This window comes from Pan paniscus, chromosome 2 (assembly GCF_029289425.2).
Source record: "Pan paniscus chromosome 2, NHGRI_mPanPan1-v2.0_pri, whole genome shotgun sequence".
NCBI lineage: Eukaryota > Metazoa > Chordata > Mammalia > Primates > Hominidae > Pan > Pan paniscus.
In genome coordinates this window covers 69,036,483-69,059,553 of record NC_085926.1, presented here as the reverse complement: position 1 = coordinate 69,059,553, position 23,071 = coordinate 69,036,483, and the positions used below count along the sequence as shown (strand labels likewise).

At 42.6% G+C, this 23,071-nt stretch overlaps 1 protein-coding gene across 1 annotated transcript in view; it reads right to left on the bottom strand.

Annotated features, from left to right (window-relative positions):
* ARL6IP5 (ADP ribosylation factor like GTPase 6 interacting protein 5) overlaps window positions 1-23,071 on the bottom strand; it is a 25,025-nt gene extending 1,954 nt beyond the window's left edge. The window contains exons 1-3 of the mRNA XM_003811582.5: window positions 23,003-23,071; window positions 18,942-19,348; window positions 2,060-2,277 (exon numbers count right to left, since the gene is read on the bottom strand). Coding sequence (XP_003811630.1) covers window positions 2,060-2,277; window positions 18,942-19,117 — 394 coding nt within the window. The 5' untranslated portion in view covers window positions 19,118-19,348; window positions 23,003-23,071. The remainder of the gene's footprint in view (window positions 1-2,059; window positions 2,278-18,941; window positions 19,349-23,002) is intronic.

Below are 23,071 nucleotides of genomic sequence, written 5' to 3'. Positions count from 1 at the left end.
TCAACTTACCTGAGGCTTTCCAGAAAAGAACTCTTGCTCGATTCGGGATTATCTGTATCTTGTTCCCTGCAGGAACACGTGAGTAAAGTCCACTTTTAAAGTGCCTCCCAGAGGCTTTACCCAAAGTGTTGGGTATAGAATTCTAGATGTAAAAATCTAAGGGCTTTACAGCGTTTCTACAGCCTACCGTTCCCCAGACTTGCTTGATTATTTTACCACAGATTCCCTATCCCCTTTCCTGGACCTCCTCCACCTGAGCCTTAAAGAGACAGGCCTGGGAATCTGTATTTTAAACAGGTAACCCTCTCTCCATATGATCTATACCAGTGGTTTTACGACTTCCATGTACATTCAAATCACCTGGAGAGCCTGTTAAATAGGCAAATTCCTGGTCTCCATCACCCCAAATTCAGACTGTTAACAACTGAGGGAAGGCTCCAGAATTCATTATTTTAATAATCACTCCAGATGATTCTGATGTACGTGGATCTTGGACCCTTATTTTGAAAAACCCTGATGTGGATTCATCTGGAGGATCTCAACCTAGACCACCCATTAGAAATAGTTGACAAGCTTTCTAAAAACCTAACATCCTTGGGTACCACTGTTGACCCACAAAATAAAGATGTGGCTGGGAAATGTATATTTTTAAAAAGTATCCTGAATGCTTCTCACAATTATCAGTTTGGGAATCACTTATCTAATCTCCTTACTTTAGAGATGAGTGAACTACAGCCCATATAGGATGACTGGTCCAAATCATATGCTGGTTTCCAGCAGGTCTAAGAATAGAAATCAGGACTCTTAACTGTCTACCTCTGATACATTTCGTTACACTGGCCTGTCTCAGGTTCTGATGTGGAAAGGTATTAAAATTAGCAAGCTGTTTGATTAAATAGTATCATTGAAATACTAAGCGTTAAGCACCTGCCGAAAACCTGAAGAAAATTCCAAAAATGTCTGAATTTGTTGGCTCAGATATTTTATCCAATAGGGTATGGGATGTATCCATAAATATTCTGGACTTAATCTAACAAAGCCCTAAACAAGCAAATAATTTCATTTAGTGGAATAAGTGCACATGTCAAATGTTATTGAAAGTTAAAGGGATGTGCCTGTCACTTAATATCCTAGAATTTTAATCAGATTTCTGCTGATTAGGCTGGGATTTTATTTCTTGTCTATTTCAGGCTTCAAGTGTTTGGAGTCTTAGTAAATAATTCATGTAAAACTTAGAGAATATCTAGATCTCTTCACCAGAATCTGAGTATTTAGTACCTATATTCTGAGCCAATTATTCCTATAGACTTACCAAACTTTTAACACTAGTTATGATCTCCTGAGCAAGTGGAGAATAAATAGTTTACTTCCAAATAATAAATACATTCATTCCTGTGTCAGGACAATAGGAATGGCACTTAAAAATTGAGAATAGACTCTCTTATTAGACAAATCTGGAGTCTAGTGCAGGTTATGCCACATTCCTGCTGTATGACCTGGGATTTGTCTTTGTTCTGTTTACTGTTGTGTCCCCATAAGAATGTATGACACACAGCTGGGCGAAGTGGCTCACGCCTGTAATCCCAGCACTTGGGGAGTCCAAGGAAGCTAGATCACTCAAGCTTGGGAGTCCGAGATCAGCCTGGGCAACATAGTAAAACCCCCGTCTCTACCCAAAACACAAAAAATTAGTTGGGTGTGCACCTGTGGTCCCAGCTATTCAGGAGGCAGAGGTTGCAGTAAGCCGAGATAACACCACAGCATGGGTGACAGAGTAGACTCCATCTCAACAACAACAACAAAAGAATGTATGACACATAGCAGATGCCCCAACAAATATTTGTGGAATTAATGAACTATAAGGCCTTGACCTCATAGTTCTTGACCTCAGTTCTGTGTTATCTGGGTCTAGTTGGATAACAAGTAGAAAGCTGTTTTAGAAAATTCTGACACTTTGGCTGACATGCCAACACATATAAGAAATGGGTTATGGAATTCCCGTTGGATAACTGCTCCTACATTTTTTTGATGATGGAAGAAAAAACTCAAGTTCACTTACACAGCAAAGGAAAAGTAATGCCAAACACAAAGACCATGACTCCTCCAAACATGGATATAAGGAAATAGCTCGCCAACATGACCACCATAACGAATGTCGTGGGGTAGCGCTTCTTCATCCGGCGAAGGACGTCTTTATTGTGGGCTGCCCACACAAACCCTGTGAACACCAGCACCACCACGATTCCTCCCAGGATCATGTTGAAGGGACTCAGAAACCTGAAATATGAGGAAGAAAAAATGAGGGGTGACTAGTTCAGCAATAGAAGTAGCAAAAGGAGAAAGAGGAGTAAAAACAATTATTGAGAACTTACTAATACTTTAATACTTTATCTAAATTGTCTCATTTGATTTCTCATAACCTTATAAAGGAGATACTATTAGTTCATTTCTCACATGAAGAAGCTAAGGCACAGAGGTTAGAAAATGGTGGGGAAGGCCAGGAATGGTAGTTCACACCTATAATCCCAGCACTTTCAGTGGCCGAGGTGGGAGGATCACTTGAGCCCAGGAGTTCAAGACCAACCCAGGCAACATGGCAAAATCCATCTCTACAAAAATATGAAAATTAGCCAGGTGTGGTGGCACACACCTGTGTTCCCAGCTACTCAGGAGGCTGAGGTGGGAGGATCACTTGAACCTGGGAGGTTGAGTCTCCAGTGAGCCAAGATTCCCCCACTGCACTCCTGGCTGGGTGACAGAGTGAGACCTTATCTCATTTAAAAAAAAAAAAAAAAAAAAAGGTGGAGCTGAGATCACACCCAGGCAGTTCCCATCAAAGTATCTCGTTAGAGGTCCACAATTTTGAAGACTAAAACTTCTTTTGAAGGTACTATGTTTAGCTTCCTTACATCCTGGGCTCTAGTACACAGTAGGTTGTGTTTTCTTAGCTCTAAAGGTTTATTTAAATCCTCAAAGAAGCTCATGATGGATGAATGTAGAATACAGGCCACATAATGGCCTCCATGGGCTAGATCTAGTCTACAGTCACATTTTTGTTTGGCCTGTACAGTGTTTTAAAAAACTTTTACTTGAAACCCATGTGTTAAAAAAAAAAAATCCATAAAACTTGGGATTTCTTGTTCTCCTGGAACAAGAAAATCTAACAGTGCTAGGCCCACTTTCCCACATGTCAACAGCTGGCTTGAGTGCCTTCTCATTCAGACAGAATAAACAGTCTCCATTGAGCCCCAGTCCACACTGCTCTCTACTGCATCATGGACACAGAGGCCCAAAGTGAGGTGCTATTAATCACTGTTTTTCTTTTTTTTTTTTTTTTATTTGAGACAGAGTCTTGCTCTGTCACCCAGGCTGGAGTGCAGTGGCGCAATCTTGGCTCACTGCAACCTCTGCCTCCTGGGTTCAAGCAATTCTTGTGCCTCAGCCTCCCGAGTAACTGGGATTACAGGTACATGCCACCAAGCCCAGCTAATTTTTTTGTATTTTCAGTACAGGTGGGATTTTGCCATGTTGGCCAGGCTGGTCTTGAACTCCTGGCGTCAAGTGATCTGCCCAGCTCGGCCTCCCAAAGTGCTAGGATTACAGGCATGAGCCACACCATGCCCAGTCTAATCATTGTTTTTCTAATAGCTGGCCTGAATCGCTCTCTTACATAACCTGCCTGCCCCATGGAGGCATTTGAGTTTATGACTCCTCACACAGAGAATTCATTATAAGTGTTTTAAAATGCCCGAAGTATCATTAGGAGATGAGTTACCAATGCAGATTTTCAAGCACACAGTTCCAGATTCATTCTTATATAAGACAAATGTTTAGTATGTAATAGCAATTACACTACTATTGATAATGGAGGAAACACATTATGTAGAAGAAATTTATGCCAGGCATGGTGGCACACACCTGTAATCCTAGCACTTTGGGAGGCCTAGGTGGGTGGATCACCTGAGGTCAAGAGTTCAAGGCCAGCCTGGCCAACATGGTGGAACCTCATATCTACTAAAAATACAAAAATTAGCTGGGCGTGGTGGTACATGCCTGTAATCCCAGCTACTTGGGAGGCTGAGGCAGGAGAATCACTTGAACTCAGAAGGTGGAGGTTGCAGTGAGCTGAGATCACGCCATTGCACTCCAGCCTGGGCAACAAGAGCAAAACTCTGTCTCAATAATGATAATAATAAGAAATTTAGACAAAGTTTTGGGCATTATAGTTGCCCACCCCAATCCACTGTGTATACAAAACCCTTAACAAGACGTCTGTGGTGGGCTGGTACAATGAGTTACTTAACTTTTTACCCTAGAGGCTAATGAGGATTTTACTTGGGAAGGACACAGACGATAGTGTGTTTTCCTCATGCCCTGAATAGTAACATTGCTGATTTGAAATGAGGGATGGGGGAAGACAGGATAAGGGAGGGTGATGCCAAGAGCTTACTTTCTCTGAAATGGAAGAGATGAAGAACTCATGCTCATATTGGGATTCATATTCAGGATAAACACAATTCTTTTTCAAAAATCCCTTTAAATTTTAGCTCTGTTTCTGCCTACTGAAACATAAAAGGAATTTTGAACATTTTAAAATTAAGAGTAAAAGCTTTTCACACCTGAATGGGTGAAATTAAGGGATAAAATCAATGTCAAACTGCTTTGAAAAAGCTAAAAATTTCTATTAAGATGCACAAAATTAAACAGTGGTAAGAGTAGTTGCATATAATTTTTTTTTTTTTTTTTGAGATGGAGTTTCACTCATTGCCCAGGCTGGAGTACAATGGCGCGATCTCGGCTCACTGCAACCTCGGCCTCCCGGGTTCAAGCAATTCTCCTGCCTCAGCCTCCCTACTAGTTGGGATTACAGGCACCCGCCAACATGCCCAGCTAATTTTTGTATTTTTAGTAAAGACGGGGTTTCACCATGTTGGCCAGGCTGGTCTCGAACTCCTGACCTCATGTGATCCACCCCCCAACCTTCAGCCTCCCAAAGTGCTATTACAGGCATGAGCCACCGCACCCAGCCAGTTGTACATAATTTAAAACTAAACTCTACAATAATAAGTTGCTTATTTCATTCAAAATCCTTGCAAATACTTGTATCCTTCAAGCCAATAAATCCCCTCCTCAGAATATAGTCTAAGGAATTAAACAAAAACGCAAAGATTGAGTTGTAACAGTATTGATATTAGTGGTATTTATGATTAAAAACTTTCAGAAACGACCTATATGGCCAACAATTTACTGTGGTATTGTATACACAGCTATTTTTAAAACATTGAAGTGCATTTAATAATATGGGAAGACATTATATATTGAGTGGGTAAAAGCAATTGTAATACATAATGCATTGTCTGTTAGGTAGATTTATCATATAAGTTAGATAGCTCAGAAGTAGAAGTTTCTAGGCTGAGTACAGTGGCTCAAGCCTGTAATCCCAGCACTCTGGGGGGCCAAGGTGGGTGGATCTTTTGAAGTCAGGAGTTTGAGACCAGCCTGGCCAACGTGGTGAAACCCCACCTCTATTAAAAATACAAAAATTAGCTGGGCCTGGGCTGGGCATGGTGGCTCATGTCTGTAATCCCAGCACTTTGGGAGGCTGAGGCGGGCAGATCACCTGAGGTCAGGAGTTCAAGACCAGCCTGGCCAACATGGTAAAACCCTGTCTCTACTAAAAATACAAAAAATTAGTTGGGCTTGGTGGCGGGAGCCTGTAATCTCAGCTACTCGGAGGCTGAGGCAGGAGAATTGCTTGAACCTGGGAGGTGGAGGTTGTAGTGAGCCTGAGATGGTGCCATTGCACTCCAGCCTGGTCAACAAGAGCAAAACTATGTCTCAAAAAAAAAAAAAAAATTAGCCAGGTATGGTGGCAGGCACCTGTAGTCCCAGTTACTTGGTAGGCTGAGGCAGGAGAATCACTTGAACCCGGGAGGCAGAGGGTGCAGTGAGCCAAGATTGCGCCACTGCACTCCAGCCTGGGTGACAGAGTGAGACTCTGTTTCCCAAAAAAAAAAAAAAAAGAAATTTCTATGATTAGTATATTATTTCATAATCAGAAATAAAATGAACATATTAAAAAGGAAATACAAAAATATAAAAGCAGCTGCTCTCCAACCCACAACCGCCACTTGGCACAGACCAACCACAAAAGTCCATCTCTACTTGTCCCATCTCGCCAACAACATTAATGGAATTTCAATTCATGAACCACAGCTAAGCTGTTCCTTCTCCAATCCAAATCCTGGTTTTCTGCTCATCCTCCAGATCCTCTTGTGCCAGTCTATAGCACCCCAGTGCCCCAACCTTCCCCAATACCCAGCACATGTGCTATTCTCTCTGCCCTCTTCCCCTCCCTCTTGGTTCTGTGTTACCTGGGTCTACTTGGCCTCTCTGCACTTTCTTTCTGTTTTATTTTATCTGGATTATGCCCTGTCTTCTGAGACAACCCCGGAATTGGTCTGGGAAAGAAAAAATTCCCTTATACGCCTGAGGAAGGAAAGAATCTGATGAGTCAAAACCACAATCCCCTTCAGCAGGTTGTAGAGAGTGGAGAGTGAATGAAGAGGCCTTGAAACTCTTATAGATTAATATTATCTAATTCCCAGCATCACAAAAGATTCTAAGCCAGTGTGGTAGCTCATGTCTGTAATCCCAGCACTCTGGGAAGCCGAGGTGGCGGATGCATCGCTTGAGCCCAGGAGTTTGAGACCATCCTAGGCAACATGGCGAAACCCCATCTCTCCAGAAAAAAAAAAAAACACCCCACAAAAATTAGCCAGGTGTGGCAGCACACACCTATAGTCCCCACTACTTGGAAAGCTGAGGTAGGAGGATCACCCGAGCTCAGAGGTCAAGGCTGCAGTGAGCTGTGATGGTGCCACTATACTCTAGCCTGGGTAACAGAGTGAGATCCTGTCTCAATTAAAAAATAAAAAGATACTTAGAGAAATTGAAAAATTATACCAAAGACTACAGTATAGTAGGATAAGGGGAGTTTATTTCCATTTGCTTATTTTTATTTTCATATTTTTTTCAATGGCCATGTATTCCTTGATGAATAAAAAAAATTGGTATTTAAAAATGAACAAATGAAATTGGGGAAAGGCTCCTGAATGTAAAAAACCCTTTTACAAAGCCTTGACTTTTACCTATAACCTACCCAAATGTTTCTTCTGAGCCGTAAAGAAAAACAAAGATCGCCAGGTACAGTGGCTCACACCTGTAATCCCAGCACTTTGGGAGGCTGAGGCAGGTGGATCACAAGGTCAGGAGATCAAGACCATCCTGGTCAACATGGTGAAACCCCGTCTCTACTAAAAGTACAAAACTTAGCCTGGCTTGGTGGCATGTGCCTGTAATCCCAACTACTTGGGAGGCTGAGGCAGGAGAATTGCTTGAACCCGGGAGGCAGAGGCTGCAGTGAGCCGAGATTGTGCCACTGCACTCCAGCCTGGGTGACAGAGCGAGATTCCGTCTCAAAAAAAAAAAAAAAAAAGCAAAGCAAAACAAAGATCAAATCAACACAAAGAACTCAAATGCAGCATTGAAATTTAAGGAAATTCCTTTGCATACCCTGCAAGTAGGAGTGGGTTGGCTGGCAGCAAAGCATCAAAGGGCTCCTACTCAGTTCATTCTGGAATACTTATTAAAATAATAATTCATGAAGTGAAGCATATAACAAAATTCATGTCAAGCTGTTTTTTATTTTCCCCTAGACAAGTAAAATACATATTTAGGTTGAGTGCCTAAAGTCCAGGACAAGGAACAATGAAAAATCCAGGCCTAACTCAAGCAATTCCAAATTTGCTTTCACCTGTTCTGGTTGCTCATGTCCAAGAGAAAAGAACAGAGCTTGAAGTTCTATAGAACTGGTTTTAGTTCATAACCTGCCCAACAACAGTCTATAATTAGAAAGCAAGCAAGTTTCCAAGCTGGAAAAAAACTAACGAAGTTACTCTGAGCAGAAATGATTTTCTTCTGTATCTGATAAAACGTATACCTCTCCAATGCCCTGGCACTTACCTGTATTTGGAACAAAAGACAGACAGACAGACAGACACACACACACACACACCCTCTACAGATTAACAGAAATTCTCAGAAATTTGGGAACCAGTTCTTGCCTGAGATGCTTTTTAGTCAACAGTTGGGCTGTTTATCACAGCAATCACGACAAACCCCAAAGACTTTTAGGACAAAACTTTCCATAAACATGCCACCCATCTTTCATGTAGACAGCTGCCTCTGTGGTCTGCTGGGTGGAGTTTCACTTACTGATAGTCCTAGAGTAAGAAAGAGGGCTGGGTGCGGTGGATCATAACTGTAATCCCAGAACTTTGGGAGGCTGAGGTGGGTGGATCAGCTGAAGCTAGGAGTTTGAGACCAGCCTGGCCAACATGCCGAAACCCCATCTCTACTAAAAACATAAAAATTAGCTGGGCGTGGTGGCGCATGCCTGTAATCCCAGCTGTTCAGGAGGCTGAGACACGAGAATCACTTGAACCTGGGAGGTGGAGGTTGAAGTGAGCTGAGATTGTGCCACTCCAGCGTGGGTGACAGAGCCAGACTCCGTCTCAAAAAAAAAAAAAAAGAACGAGGGATGGTGAGAAAGAAGGGAGAAACAGCAGGACCTAGTTTTGCAACTCAAAAACCGTTATGTTTTTCTATTGTGAAATTAAAAATATATTAATACATATGTTTGTATATATTTTAATTATATATATTTAAAATATGAACATGTATTACCCAATTCCAATAAATAATTAATAAATCTTTCCCTATAATAGTTACACATTCTAGAGCAGTCATTTATGGTTATAAAAAGGTTTAGAATCCCATCACAGAAATTTTGTAGCAGTCTTCAAAGATGAATCAGTCTAGTCCAATTATACAGATAACTAAATTGAGGCCCAGAGAAGAAACATATCCAAAGGGATCCAGGAGAGAAACAAGAAAACAAGGGTGCCAGTTGTGGCAGCAACTCACAGTAGAACCCATTCTGTCATGTTAACCGGCTTTAAGGATTTCCCCCACACTCTAAGTAACCTACTATAACCAAGGATCATCCTGGAAAATCCCTCTGCATTCTCATTTCTCTCTGAAACAAGGTGGCTATTAGTGGGTGTGGATACAGGTCCTAAACTTGCCAACGTGATTCAGTAGCTATATCTATAGTTTTACCACAAGTTACTGAAAGGGGAAAAAAAAAATCTCACAAAATTTTAGAGCTAGGAAGGATCTTGCTAACCCACCTCATTTTACACGTAAGCAAGCTAAAGAATATACAAGTTAAAAAATTTGTCCAAGGCCACCAATTGCAAAGTTGGCAATAAAAGTTTGCCATAACAGAAATCCTCGGATCAACTCAAGGCCACATTTGGTGACTCCTGTCAGGCTGCAAGGCCAAAAAGAACCACCAAAGAGGCAGCAAAATATTTCCTGAGGAGTACAGGCAGCTTTGCACTGAGTTCCAATTTTCTAGCCGAAAAAGCTATTTTCGAAGTGTGGTTTCTGAGGAAGGCTGACTCACCGAAAAAGTGGGGAACAATATACTCATGGTGGACTTCTCTAAACTGGCGATGTTTCTCTGTGGTCCTTAATCAGCCAGAGGGATCACTGCAAATATGAACCCACCCAACCATTTTCTTGCTTCTCATTGTTCTTAAACTAAAAACAGAATTCTTTAAACATTCTACAAGGCTTCGCAGGGTCTGGCCCCTGCCTGCCTCTGCAGCCAGGGCCACTGTATATAGGTGTGGAGTTGGTGCCTGGCTGAGGGGGTAAGTGGGGCCTGGAATCCAGGTCACACACTCCAGAAGCCAAGGCCAAAATTTGGCTTTGGCGGTAACTGCTAGGAGAGGAAGAAGTGCCTTAGTAATTAGCATGAGGGAACTCTCAGGGCTAGCAGCTGGCCTACCTGCCAGGTTTGTCACACCATCTCCTGATTGCACCCCCATCCACTCAGGGTTTCTATCTACCCCAGAACTCACTTTGCCTTTTGCCATCTCAGGGTGAGGTGAATCAGGCAGAGAGGATACTTTGCACACAGGCCTCACTCCACCCTCCTTCAAGTCTCAGCTCAGCCAGCCTTTCCTCAGTCTCTCTGACCAGAGCACAGCTCCATATGCCTTTTCTTTTCTTTTTTCAAGAAAGGTTCTTCCTCTGTCACTCAAGCTGGATTATGATGGCATGGTCATAGCTCACTGCAGCCTCTTTCTCCCACACTCAAGTGACCTTCCTCAGCCTTCTGAGTAGCTGAAACTACAGACTACAGGTGAGTGCCAGCTTGCCTGGCTAATTTTTAATTTTTTTCTTTTCTTTTTTTTTTTTTTTTTTGAGACAGAATCTCGCTCTGTCGGCAGGCTGAAGTGCAGTGACACAATCTTGGCTCGCTGCAACCTCTGACTCCCTGGTTCAAACAATTCTCCTGCCTCAGCCTCTCCAGTAGCTGGGATTAAAGCATGCGCCACCACACCCAGCTAATTTTTGTATTTTTAGTAGAGACGATGTTTCACCATGTTGGCCAGGCTGGTCTCGAACTCCTGACCTCAAGTGATCTGCCTGCCTCAGGTTCCCAAAGTGGAGAGCTGTTTTTGACTATGGGCATAAATGTGGGCTTTGGACACAAATTCATCTTGAGTAAATGAGAACAGTGTCTCCTTGGCCTAAGGATCATGGAATAAAGGAGACTGTACAGTAGGTAAAACTGAACAGGAGCCTGTCTCTTTTGTTACAGAAAGGTCATAGTGAGATTTTCCTAACCAACTGAATTAGGAAGGCCTAGAGGATTTATTGCATTCTTGCCATTCCCTAAATATTTACTGTATCCTGTGTAATTTGGCACAAATTAAACACTCGCATCCAAACCAACCATTGTCTTTTTAACAGTTGGCATGTTAAAAGTGTTCATACTAAGACATGCCTTAGGAACCTCCAGATTTTCTTTTGTTTTTAATAAACAACAGGTTGGACTCGGATTAGAAACCATAAATCTGACGCTTCCCACAGTGACGGAGCTTCAAATAATAGTTGTGTACAAAGCTCTGATTAGACTTCATAAAACCCTTTTTAACTTTTCATTATGGAAAACTAACATATACATAGGTAGAGAGAATAATGTATAATGAATCTTCATGTATGCTCATCACTGCTTTCAACAATTAGCAACCCATGGTTACTCTTAACAACCAATACTTTTTGGGGAACAGAAGTGGAAAGATATTTGTTTACAAACTGTTCTTCTTGAATGATTTTAGAAAATTAAAAAAAAAAAAAGGCTGGGTACAGTGGCTCACACCTGTAATCCCAGCACTTTGAGAGGCTGAGGTGGGGGGATAACTTGAGGCTAGGAGTTCGACACCAGCCTGGCCAACGTGGTGAAACCCTGTCTCTACTTAAAAATACAAAAATTAGCCAGGCATAATTGTGTGTGCCTGTAATCACTTAAAAATACAAAAATTAGCCAGGCATAGTTGTGCGTGCCTGTAATCCCAGCTACTTGGAGGCTAAGGCAGGAGAATCGCTTGAACCTGGGAGGCAGAGGTTGTAGTGAGCCAAGATCCTGCCATGGCATCCAGCTTGGGCGATGCAGAGAGACTCTGTCTTAACAAAACAAAACAAACAAAAGCTACTGAGAACTGTCACATGGCAAATTCTTACAGAGCTGTGGAGAGAAGACAGGGGCTGGACAAATGCTAACGAGCTTGGTAACACAGACTTCCTTCTCACAAGTTTCCTGTCTATTTACCCCTCACTAACCCCCAATTTCTGCATTCTTTTTGTTCCTCTGAGACAAGGAGAAGCTGCACCAATGAGATATGAAGCAGATTAGAAGAAGCAGGGCTTTCTGCCTTCCAGGTGTCTCCTTTAGCAAATTGCATAACGAGAAGGAAGGCCAGGAAATCCTATCATGTATCAATGATGAATGCTTGCAAACCTGAAGTTGTTAGCCTGAAGGTTTTGCCTAAAATTACAGGGCTTGAAGGCATTCTCAGAAACAGGAAGCCACGCTCATTTCAAGAGACAGAGGATGGTATTAAGGGTGAAGGCATTCTCAGAAACAGGAAGCCACGCTCATTTCAAGAGACAGAGGATGGTATTAAGGGTTAAGTTTTCTGAAGCTGAGTGATAAGGATAGAATTCATTTGTCCAAAAAATAAAAAATACAAAATTTCCAATATTGATGCTTAATTAGATATTAAGTGGGTAGGTCAAGAACGGGTCTTGACCTTTTTGAACTGGATTTCCTGTACAGAGCTCTCTGTCCCTAAGCTGATTGAGAGCTTCTCCTTTCTAAGACAGGGGGCCAGGAATCCAAAATACACTCATTTATTTGCACACTTACCTAGAATCATTGTAAATCCTTACCTAGGGAAAGGAAACAGAAACTACCAACCAAAGGCCAAAAGTAGCAGGCAACATTGAAAAAAAAAAAAAAAAAAAAAAGCTGGACGGAGAGGGGAGAGAAGTTCAGATAAACAAAGTTACATAAATAGTATCAAAGGTGTGCCAGGCATACCTCTCGCCTGTCATCCCAGCACTTTCGGAGACCAAGGCAGGAGGATTGCTTGAGCCCAGGAGTTCGAAACCAGCCTGGGCAACATGGCAAAAACCCTTCTCTAAAAAAAAAAATACAACAATTAGCCAGGCTGGTGGCACATGCCTATAGTCCCAGCTACTTAGGATGCTGAGGCAGGAGGATCACCTGAGCCCAGGGAGGTAGAGGCTGTAGTGAGCCATGACTGCGCCACCATACTCCAGCCTGGGCAATAGAGTGAAACCCTGTCTCAAAATATATATATATATATATATATATATATATATATATATATATATATATACACACACACACACACACACACACACACACGTACATACACACACATATACACACATACACTGTCAGAGGTTATTTAATGAAAAACAATCCTTATTAAAGATTTATATTTACTTATTTATTTTTTACACGGGGTCTCACTCTGTTACCCAGGCTGTAGTGCAGTGGCGTGCGTTCTTGGCTCATTGCAACCTCCGCCTCCCACGCTCAAAAGATCCTCCCACCTCAGCCTCCCAAGTAGCTGGGACCACAGATGCATGCCACCACGCCAGGCTAATTTTTTCTATTTTTGGTAGAGATGGGGTTTCGCCACGTTGCCCGGGCTGGTCTTAAACTCCTGAGCTTAGGTGATCTACCCGCCTCGGCCTCCCAAAGGGCTGGGATCACAGGTGTGAGCCATCATGTCCAGCCTAGATAAAGATTTTGAGATTAAAATGTTACTGTGTGTTGACAGACCTCTTAAAGTTCTGTATTCAGAAGAAACACATAAGCCATCAGAGGAAGACAGGTGCCAGCCTCAAATGCAAATAAATGGGCATGGAAGGGCAGGAGAATTCTGGGAGGATTTGGGAAGGCTGGTGGAGTTGTACTCCTGACTGTATCCTCAGGGCCTAGACAGTGTCTGCCACATGGTAGGTGCTCAGTATTTGTTCAGTGGAATAGAAGGATCTGAGCTGTGGGTTAGGATAGTAAAATTTAAAAAACCTTTCTCCTGTCTACATACTCAATGCCTCCCCTATTCCCAACACCTGAGAGATTTGGAATTTGGAATAATAATGTACAGGGGAGATCAGGTAAGTCAGGTTGAGAAGGATGTGTTTATGTAGGTGTGTATTTCTGTACACTTGCTATACTTGTATACAAATTAGTTATCATGTGTTCAGTGTGGTCTTGCTGCCTTTCCGTGAAGGCAGGAATCACAGCTGTCCTATTCTTCACTATCTCCTAGCAGTGTCTGAGAAGTTGGTAAGTGCTTCATACTCTTTGTTAATTGAATGAATGAAGCAACACAAATAAGAGTAATGTTGTAGAACTGGTGTTGAAGCTGACTAATCTCAAAAACATTTCCACTTGCTTTAGTATAAACAGACTGCAACTCATTCTATCTGCAATCATTTCAATAGATTCTGATCCAGAGCCTCCCAGGGTTGCCTTACGCTTTTTTTCCTCTACCAACTGGAAACTTGGTTCTTCATCTTTACAGCATTTAAAGGTACAAACAATATGAACATTTCATAATACCAGATGCTGGGAGCCACAGGCCTAGAACATATTACAGAGCCACCAAGCCACGTTCATTTTGAAAAGATTACATTAATGCTGTTTTCAAACTTATAATTACCAGCCTTCCAGAAACTCCTTACCATCTTGAGTAACTGAAAGCATAAAGTGGCAGCTGTCAATTCCACCCTCCTGCAACATCTCCATAGGCCAAATGATCAGGCCACATGGTGAGGAGTTACTTCAGCTGAGAAATCATGGGCTCATTCCTTCAGCAGCTACATGGTTCTATCTAAAGGGGGAGGCACAAATGTATATACATAAGAATACATGCAGCTCTCTTGCTGGAGAAGCAGCAGAGGCATTTTTATATGTTGCAAATTCTGTGTGTGGTTGGTGATTCTGAGGCCACACCAGAAAATATGAGTTCTAATGGCAGAAAATAATTTTTTTTTTTTTTTTTAGACAGGGTTTCACTATGTTGCCCAGGCTAGTCTTAAACTCCTGGCCTTGAGCAATCCTCCCATCTCTGCCTCCCGAAGTGTTGGGATTACAGGTGTGAGCCACTATACCCATCCAGGAAAGAACTTTTCAGAATAAGACAGCAATAGCATTGCAAATGTTGTAAGAGTCAGGGATGCAGTTGAATTTGGTTAATCAAGAGCTTTAGAAAATTTGCAATATGGCTTAATGGAAAAAATATTTCACTTCCCATTATTAGCAGCTTTAGTTCCAATTAGCCTGTGACCTCGAGCTTTTACATTTCAGAAGTTACGGGGTTCAAGAGGATCAGTATTTCTCCTAGGGGTGTATAATCACAATCACTTAGGAAGTTACAGAAAAAGAAAAAAACAACAGATGCCTGGACCCTGCCAAGAACTATACATTTTGAATCACGGAAGGTGACACCTGGGCATATAGGTATATTTATTTAAATTTTCTTTTGAGCCAGACCAATCCAGTGCCTCTCAGATTTTAATGTACCTATGAATCATCTGAGACTTTTGTTAAAATGTAGATTCTAACCCAGTAGGTCTGAAATGGGGCCTGAGATGCTTCACTTCTGACAAGCTCTCAGGCGAAAGATGCTGCTGTTCCATGGCTCACACACTGAACAGAGTTCTCCAGCTCAAATCATTTGGCATTCCATTAAGCACAAAGAAGTTTTCATCCACAACTAGAATGTATCACACGCTTAGTACTTAAATTGCAAGTGTCATTAGGTGTTGCCTTTGTTTTTCACTTTGAAGATCAAGGTAGAGACTTCTATTGTTGTGTGTGATGTGAAAAGAATATCTTAATCCCAAAACGTCTCACATCAAGGATGCAGAAGGTAAGCTATGGCAACTTCGATCTTAGACACTTTTCCTTCTTGATGTAAAGGATCCAAAGGCATTTCCAGCAAAACACAAGTTTCCTAGCCTGTTATTCATGCTATTCCTTTTAAATAATTCAATCTCTTCTGATCAGAAGTTTAAACACAGATTTATCTCTATCCTAATCCCTCTTAATCTCCGTCTTGGTATGGGCAGTTTTTTCCAGTGTTTCTGGATCTAGATAGTATTTGCTATGTTCTTCCCTCACCCTTCCTGAAATCTTGAAGAGGAGGCCCTCTCTATCCTCATCTAAGCCAGTTTCCAACATTGGAGAGCTGAGGCTAGAGCACTCCTACGATGCCCTTGAGGCTCTCCTCACCAGCAGGGGATGGAACCATTGTTGAACACTCTTTTATCCAGGTCACATTTTCACATATACTCTACCAAGATATTCTAAGAAACTAGAGAGAAGTCTGTGGAGGATCCAGATGAACAGCTGCCAGCACTGCTCTGACCTACCCATCTACTAGCATCACCGAAAGAGGATAGTTCTCTTTAGAATGAGAAGTGTTCTGGAATCAAGGACGCTCCCTAACTCTGAAGATGTTTGGTTTCTTCCTCGTGACTCATAGGAAGACAGAACAGTAGTTAAGAGCACAAGCATAAGTTTGTGACTTTGAGTAAATCATTTAACCTCTCTGAGCCTCAGGTTTAATAATAAAAAAAAAGTAACAGTTTTTTAAAATTGGGTTCTATGACATAATGCAGGTAAAATACTTTGCAAGGTACCTGACACACAGAGCACTCAATAAATCTTTATTTATATTATTAAATGATAAAGAAAGAAAAGAGAACAACTGGTGGAAAAAACTACTGACTGTGCTTATAGTTGCATAGAAAACAGTTAGGGGTTATATACCAAACTTTTACCGAAGTATGAAGGAAATTTCACATTTTATCCACATAATTTTCAAATCAACCTTTACTACTAGCCTGTATCTTTTGTAAGTTTTTAAAAATAAGGATAAGTTTTAAAAACTTCATGGCTACTTTTCACTTTTTCACTTCAAAATTTTCATTGACAACCAACAACTCTTATTTGAAAGGAAAATGAGGAGGGCCAACACCCCTAAACTACCTGAGTTAGTGGCCTAAGGCACAATACTGAGGGAGCTATATTTAGTCAAAGGGCTGGCTGGCCCCTGGCCTTCACAGTGAAAAATGGATTCTATCAAAAGCAGCAAGGCTGTCTGAGCTTGTGCCTGGTCTGGGCAGCACACATGTCTGAAGAAAATAGACTTTTTTTTTTTTTTAATTATTGGTCTGTGTCAAACTTTGCCCCACATCTAAGTTACCTCAAGAAAATACCTCCATAACTAGATCACCAGATAAGATGCCCTCCTGCTTCTTTGCAAAGAGAAAGAAAAAAACAAAAATTGATGCAAACCTATTTACTACTTATTTTGTTTTAAAGACTTTTTTGGCCAGGCACGGTAGCCCCCGCCTGCAATCTCAGTGCTTTGGGAGCCAAGGTGGAAGGATGGCTTGAGCCCAGAAGTCAAGACCAGCCTGGGCAACATAGTGAGACCCCATCTCTAAAAAAAATTAGCCAGGCTTTGTGGCACGCACCTGGGGTCCCAGCCACTTGGGAGACTGAGGTAGGTGGATTGCTTGAGCCCAGGAGGTTGAGGCTGTAGTGAGTTGTGATCACAGTACTGCACTCCAGCCTGGGCAACAGAACAAGACCTTGTCTCAAAAGTAAATAAATAATAAAAATGTTTAAAAAGAAATTTTTGGCCGGGCACAGAGGCTCATGCCTGTAATCCCAGCACTTTGGGAGGCTGAGGCGGGCAGATCACCTGGCCAACATGGTGAAACCTTGTCTCTACTAAAAATACAAAAATTAGCTACGCATGGTGGTACGTGCCTGTAATCCCAGCTACTCTGGAGGCCGAGGCACGAGAATTACTTGAATCCGGGAGGCAAAGGTTGTAGTGAGACGAGATCACGCCACTGCACTCCAGCCTGGGCGACAGAATGAGGCTCAGTCTCAAAAAAAAAAAAAAAGAAATTTTTTAGTGTTCCAGGAAAGCAGCCTGAAGCACAGAGCTGAGGGAAGGTTCAGAAGGCAGCTGCCTCAGGCCTTGGGCCTGCCCCGCCCTGCCCTGAATAACTTGTACCTTGGCTGCCACACTAGTTCCGAGTCCACTCAGAGCCTGTGCCCTCTATACACCAAGCCATTCCCAGAATGCAATTCCTTAAGAATTCCTTAAGCAATGCAGAAGAAGGATCTGTGCGATTGTGTATAGAGTCCCACATGTGGGCTTCCACCTCTGCATGGGGGTGATTGCTGTGTACCATACTCGGAAACTGTGAAGTCTCCCCCTCTCCTCTGTGCTGTGTGTTTGCTCCTTTAGCTTCTCAACAACTGCCAGGAGCCCCTGGGCCAGAATTCAAGTCTGATTCATCTTGGTGTGCTTGGAGCTTGGCATGGGGCCAGGCACAGAGAGGTGGCTCAATGTATAAGCCAATTAACTGCGAGCCAACTGAAGAAGCCACCCTGTTCACCCTTTCCCACACCCTTCAAGTGCAAATTTCTCCCTTTTCTCCCAAGCCAGCTTGCTGCTTCTTCCCTCTACGTCTGCCCTGAAATAGAAATGTCAGACATTTAAGTGCAAGTGAGTCCTTTATAAAGTCTGAGGGTGGCTTTTTCTTTAAAGATGTGTAGGAGATAATCAGCAAGATTGAGAATATCACCACCCATCCTGCATAAGCGAGAGAAGCATTTCTTAAAGGGTGAACTAGAAGGAAAGGTGGTTTCTAGGAAAGCAGGTGTACATGCAGTCTCAACACAGGATACTTTGTTAAGTATCAGGTATTGAAAAGGCCTTCTGATACACTGAAACCTCAGGCTAGGAAGCGAAGACAGAGAAAGTGACCACGCCTGGCCACTGCTGGAAGAAAATGCCAGAAGGCCATCTTCCCAGAGTCATGGCAGCCTTTACCCCACAATGGGAGATGCGCCACCAGGAGACACCCCCCCTTTTGATCCCAAGCTCAGCTTTACTGTACGGTGTGGCAGGCATTAGGCAGAGAAAGCAGCAAAGTGCGTCGCCACTTGGTTGCCCTTTTTACACTAGCCCGGGTCCACACCCTGCCGCCCCAGCCAGCTCCAGGGTAGGTTTACACCACTTTCCTTTTTCTTCTTATTTTTAAAAGACGAGGGCGCTACAAATATCTTTCCAGCAAGAGCCCGATCCTGGCACGGGGGCGGGGGCAGGGGGGTGGGGGAACTCTCATTTTTCTTCCCCGCGGCTGGCAAATTTCCCCCGTCCTCTTTCCCCTAGGGCACCCCTCAAGTCTCAGCCCTTGGTGCAGAAAATGGGGCCCCAGGTTACTGCGGCCTCGCCCTGCAAACAAGTTTCCACTGGCTTGGCCGCTTGCAGAATTGCCAGGGCAGGCGCTGAGCGTGGTCAGAGAGCGTCTCTACATCCCGGGATCTTGCACCCCGAGGCCCCTCCGTGCTCGCCCCGGATCAGTGTCCCGGGTAGGGGGACCCCACTTACCCCACAATGGAAATCATCATGGCAGCCACCACCAGGTAGTTGGTCTGGTAATAGAGCAGGTTGCTCACCACGCGGTTGTTCCATTTGGAAATGTCCCTGAAGTCCGGCCGGGCAAAGCGATCGGAACCCGGGAAGAAATCGTCCCAGGCGCGGAGTGGGGCGATATTAACGTCCATGTTCTCAGCTTTGCGTTCTTCGCCTCCAGAATCTGGCGGCGGCAGCGGCGGCAACCGATCAGCTGAGCTGAGTTGAAGAGTTGACAGCGGCTCCGTCTCGGTCGGCTTTGCGGTTGGCAGACAGCAGAGCAAAGGAAATTGGGAGTGGGCGGGCGTGTTTGCTCCTCTTTACTTCTTCATTGGCTCTTGGTTGGGTACAGGAAAACAGGAACCTCCAGACAGAACAAGGGACTGAGTGCAGAATAGAGACGAAATGACAGAAAGCAACTAGCGGAAATCCCCTGTCTGAAGGGAGGTGGCAATGCCTTCTCTAGCAGCAGAGAAGCTGCCTCCTTCGAAATACCTTTTTTGAAGGTTTACCTAGGAGTGTGTTCTCTGACTTAGAGAAAAATTTTGGCAGCTGTGCAGATGCCAATCTAAGTGAAATGAAATGGAAGGCGACTACAGTGTTAATGGAGAATGAGCTGCTTTTGAAAACTAAGTCTTACTAACCTCTACACATCTGAATGCAATTCCCATGTTTTCTGTGTTTCACCATGAGTCACTATGTGTGAAATCAGATTGGCAAAACGGGAAAGAAGGTCATGTAGAACAGAAGGGCTGGTCTGTTTTTTTCACTTCTCTTCTTTGTTCTCCACCTCTGTTCTCTCTAGGCTAAATTGTTGGACTGCTATGCCATTCTGATAAAGTAGGCACTCTGGCCACTTCAGTCCTGAGCTGGGCATGTTGCTTACATTTTAAAGCAAACAGTTGTCTGCAGTGAACTAGTTGTTCTGCATCCAGCATTTTCTGGGCAGAAATATGCATTCCACTTCAAAAGTTTTCTTAGTTTTATTGCAATATTTGGTGACAGCTTTCACTGAGGGACCACAATATATTCATAGATAACGTGATGTTTTGTATCCCAGCCCAAAGACCTGGCAAAAGAAGTATTCGTTGTCAATTCTCTTCTAAGCTTCCAAGGGTCATCTTTTTTCAGTTAAGGGGCTGATTGGCACAATGCATGAGAAAAAAGTAGTTTGTTTAATTGTATAATGTAATAGGTAGAATTCTAAGGTGAAGATTTCTAAGATAACAGAGTCTCTAAGCCCCTAAGTGGCTTAGACAAGGTGAATTCACTCTACTCAGATCACCAATTTTTGAAAACTTGGAAAGTAATGAAATATACTAATGCAAAGTCTAGAAAACATAATTTAATTTTCCTTATTAATTCAGAAGACAGTTAAGGAGCTTACAGCGACTCTAAGAAATTACTACTACTACTGGTGTTTAGGAAAATTTGGTGATTGCATGGAATTAGTGCTAAGATATATCTTATGTGCTGCTTTTTGAATAAAGTTTAAAATGTGAAAATATTCCTGAGTGCTCACGTTTTCTTGATTCTGGAAAAATGGGATGGTGTGAAGTCAGAGAAAGCAAAATTAGAGTCCCAGCTCCTTCCTCTCTCGCAGGTGACTTTGGAGAAACTACTTAATCTCTCCCAGCCTCGGTGTCTTCATGTGTAAAGTGGGGATAATGGAACATCTGCCACATAGACGAGGATAAGTGAAGGAATGTATAGGAAATGCTTAGTGTATAATAAAGGTTCACAGTTATATGTTACTATTATTGTTATTAGCAATAGGATAGCCCACGATTCTTGTCTGCTATTAATAGTGCTTTAATCTGATTTGTTTTCTATGCTTTCATTATAAACATCTACTGACTTTTCTCTACCTTGCTCCAACTTTATTGTTGTGGATGTATCTGGGTAGGGGGAAAAGGTTGAGAATATTCAGTACAATGCCAGCAAGTATTTCGAGTTCTTTTGAGGCTCTGTGAAAGCACTGTGGGTTTTTTTTTCTTTTCTTTTCTTTTCTTTTTAAAGAGGAGAAAAATGTAATCCTGCTCTGCCTTCAAAACTTCTGCAATCCAGTGGAAACACTAGTTAAATATGAGACAGTAAGAGGAGTGCTAAATAGAGATGCACTGAGCCTCAGTGCTCAGTTACAGGAAGTCAGAGGGTGTGGAGGAATTCCCCAGGGCTTCAGAATGTCAAGAGGCAGCACTGTGGGCAAGCTGAGTAAATCATCTTAGTCAAGATGAGAGTGGGAACTCCAGTGGGGCCCCACACTGTTGGTGAGATTTATGAGTATTAGAAGCTATAACTAAGAACTTTATCTTCCAACTGCTCAGAACTGCATGACCAAAAGCTGTCAAGAGTGTATTAGTAACAATATGATTACTCCTTGATCACAGGCAATTGATACCCAAGAAAGAATTAAACCTCTTTAGAGGTTTAAACATAAATAAAGAAATTCTGAAAAGACAGAGAAAGCTGTTTATAGCATGATTCCCTTCTGTCTCCCTCCCAAAATGTTAACCCTGTTTCTCTCTTTGGGGTATGGGAGATTTTTTTTTCTCTAAATATTTCTACCTTTGTTAAATTATTTTAAATAAAAATGAACATGTAATGAGTCATTACTTTTTTCCAGTAACTGTTTGAAATGCTATTAGTAGCAGCTCTTTGTTAGTGTTCATTCCGGGGAGGGAGGGGTCAGATTCACTGTAGAGGTCTTTCTGGAGCTTTAATTTATTATTATTTTTAGAGACAGGGTCTCGCTATTTTGCCCAGGCTGGTTTTAAACTCCTGGGCTCAAACAGTCCTCCCACCTCAGACTCCCAAGTAGCTGGGATTACAGGTGTGGGAAGCCGAGCCCTGCTTGATGGGGCTTTTACAATGGGACTGGTGTGTCTAGATAGGACCATTCAGACTATCTGTCTGTTTAAAAACCATAGCAGATAGTCTAATTGTTTATGATATGTTCCATTTGAAGTAAAATAAATCTGTTGAAGGTTTTGCTTCCATGTCTCTGTTGCTTTCATTCCTGGCAAGGGCAGATGGCTATTTCTAATCCGTCAATCAATCTAAGCCAGTGAGAGTGCCTGGTGTCATTTATCAAAATACCACCATGGTGAGTCAGGCTGTTAGTCTCAAAGCAAGCAGATGCAGGGCCAGATACCTTTGCAGACTTCTTCATCGGCTAGCTGTACTCTATCCCTAGGCCTCAGTTTCCTCCCCTGTGAAATGGGTGAGACTGGACTAGGTGGCCTTTAAGGTGACTGCTGCTTTTCACTATCTGAGAGGGTTGTAATGCTCACTACCACTAATCAAAGGGTATCCAGTATTGTTGGGGGTTCAGGCTACAGGAGCCCATTTTGATAAGCACTGAGGTTAAATCCTCAGTGAAACCATCTGTGGAGTTGTCTGGGCAAGAAAAAGTAGTTTCATAGTTGACGCTGAGACATGTGATGCAGAAGGAGGCTGGTATCTCTTGATAGGGACTGTGAACCCTATTCCCACGCTCACTGCCTGGCATTGACTTTCAGCTCAGTGAATGCTATTGAACTGAACCTAATTGGGGGACCATAAAGGACAAGCTTTCCTTAAGGTTCACTGAAAACTAGGACAAGAGGAGGTTAAATATCACAGTGTAGTAACAGCAGCTACATTTACTGAGTACCCATCAGGCTTTATGTACTCCATTTCAGTGGCCCGCAAACTTTACCAGTGGAGAATCACCCCAGGCTTTGCAGAAGGCTGAAGGGGGGGGGGGCGGTGGGGAGCGTGGTGGGGGCGGTGAGGGGTGAAAATTTGTGTTAAAAAAAACTTCCCAAGTGATGTTGATCACAAACTGTATTTTGAGAGCCACTCTGGATTTTACTTAATTATCAGTCTCACAAGGTGAATAGTGTTATGCCCACTTTATAAATGAAGAAATAGAAGTGTCTAAGGGTTTCGTAGCTCACAACTGAGAAGAATTTAAAATCATTTACTTTTGATTCCAAATATCATTCTTGTCCCACTCCATAGAAGGAGATGTGTGTGTACGGGTATATACATACATTTTTGAACATGATCATTTCCCTCTATCCAGCCATCCAGATTCACAGTGTATATTTGTATTTCTGACT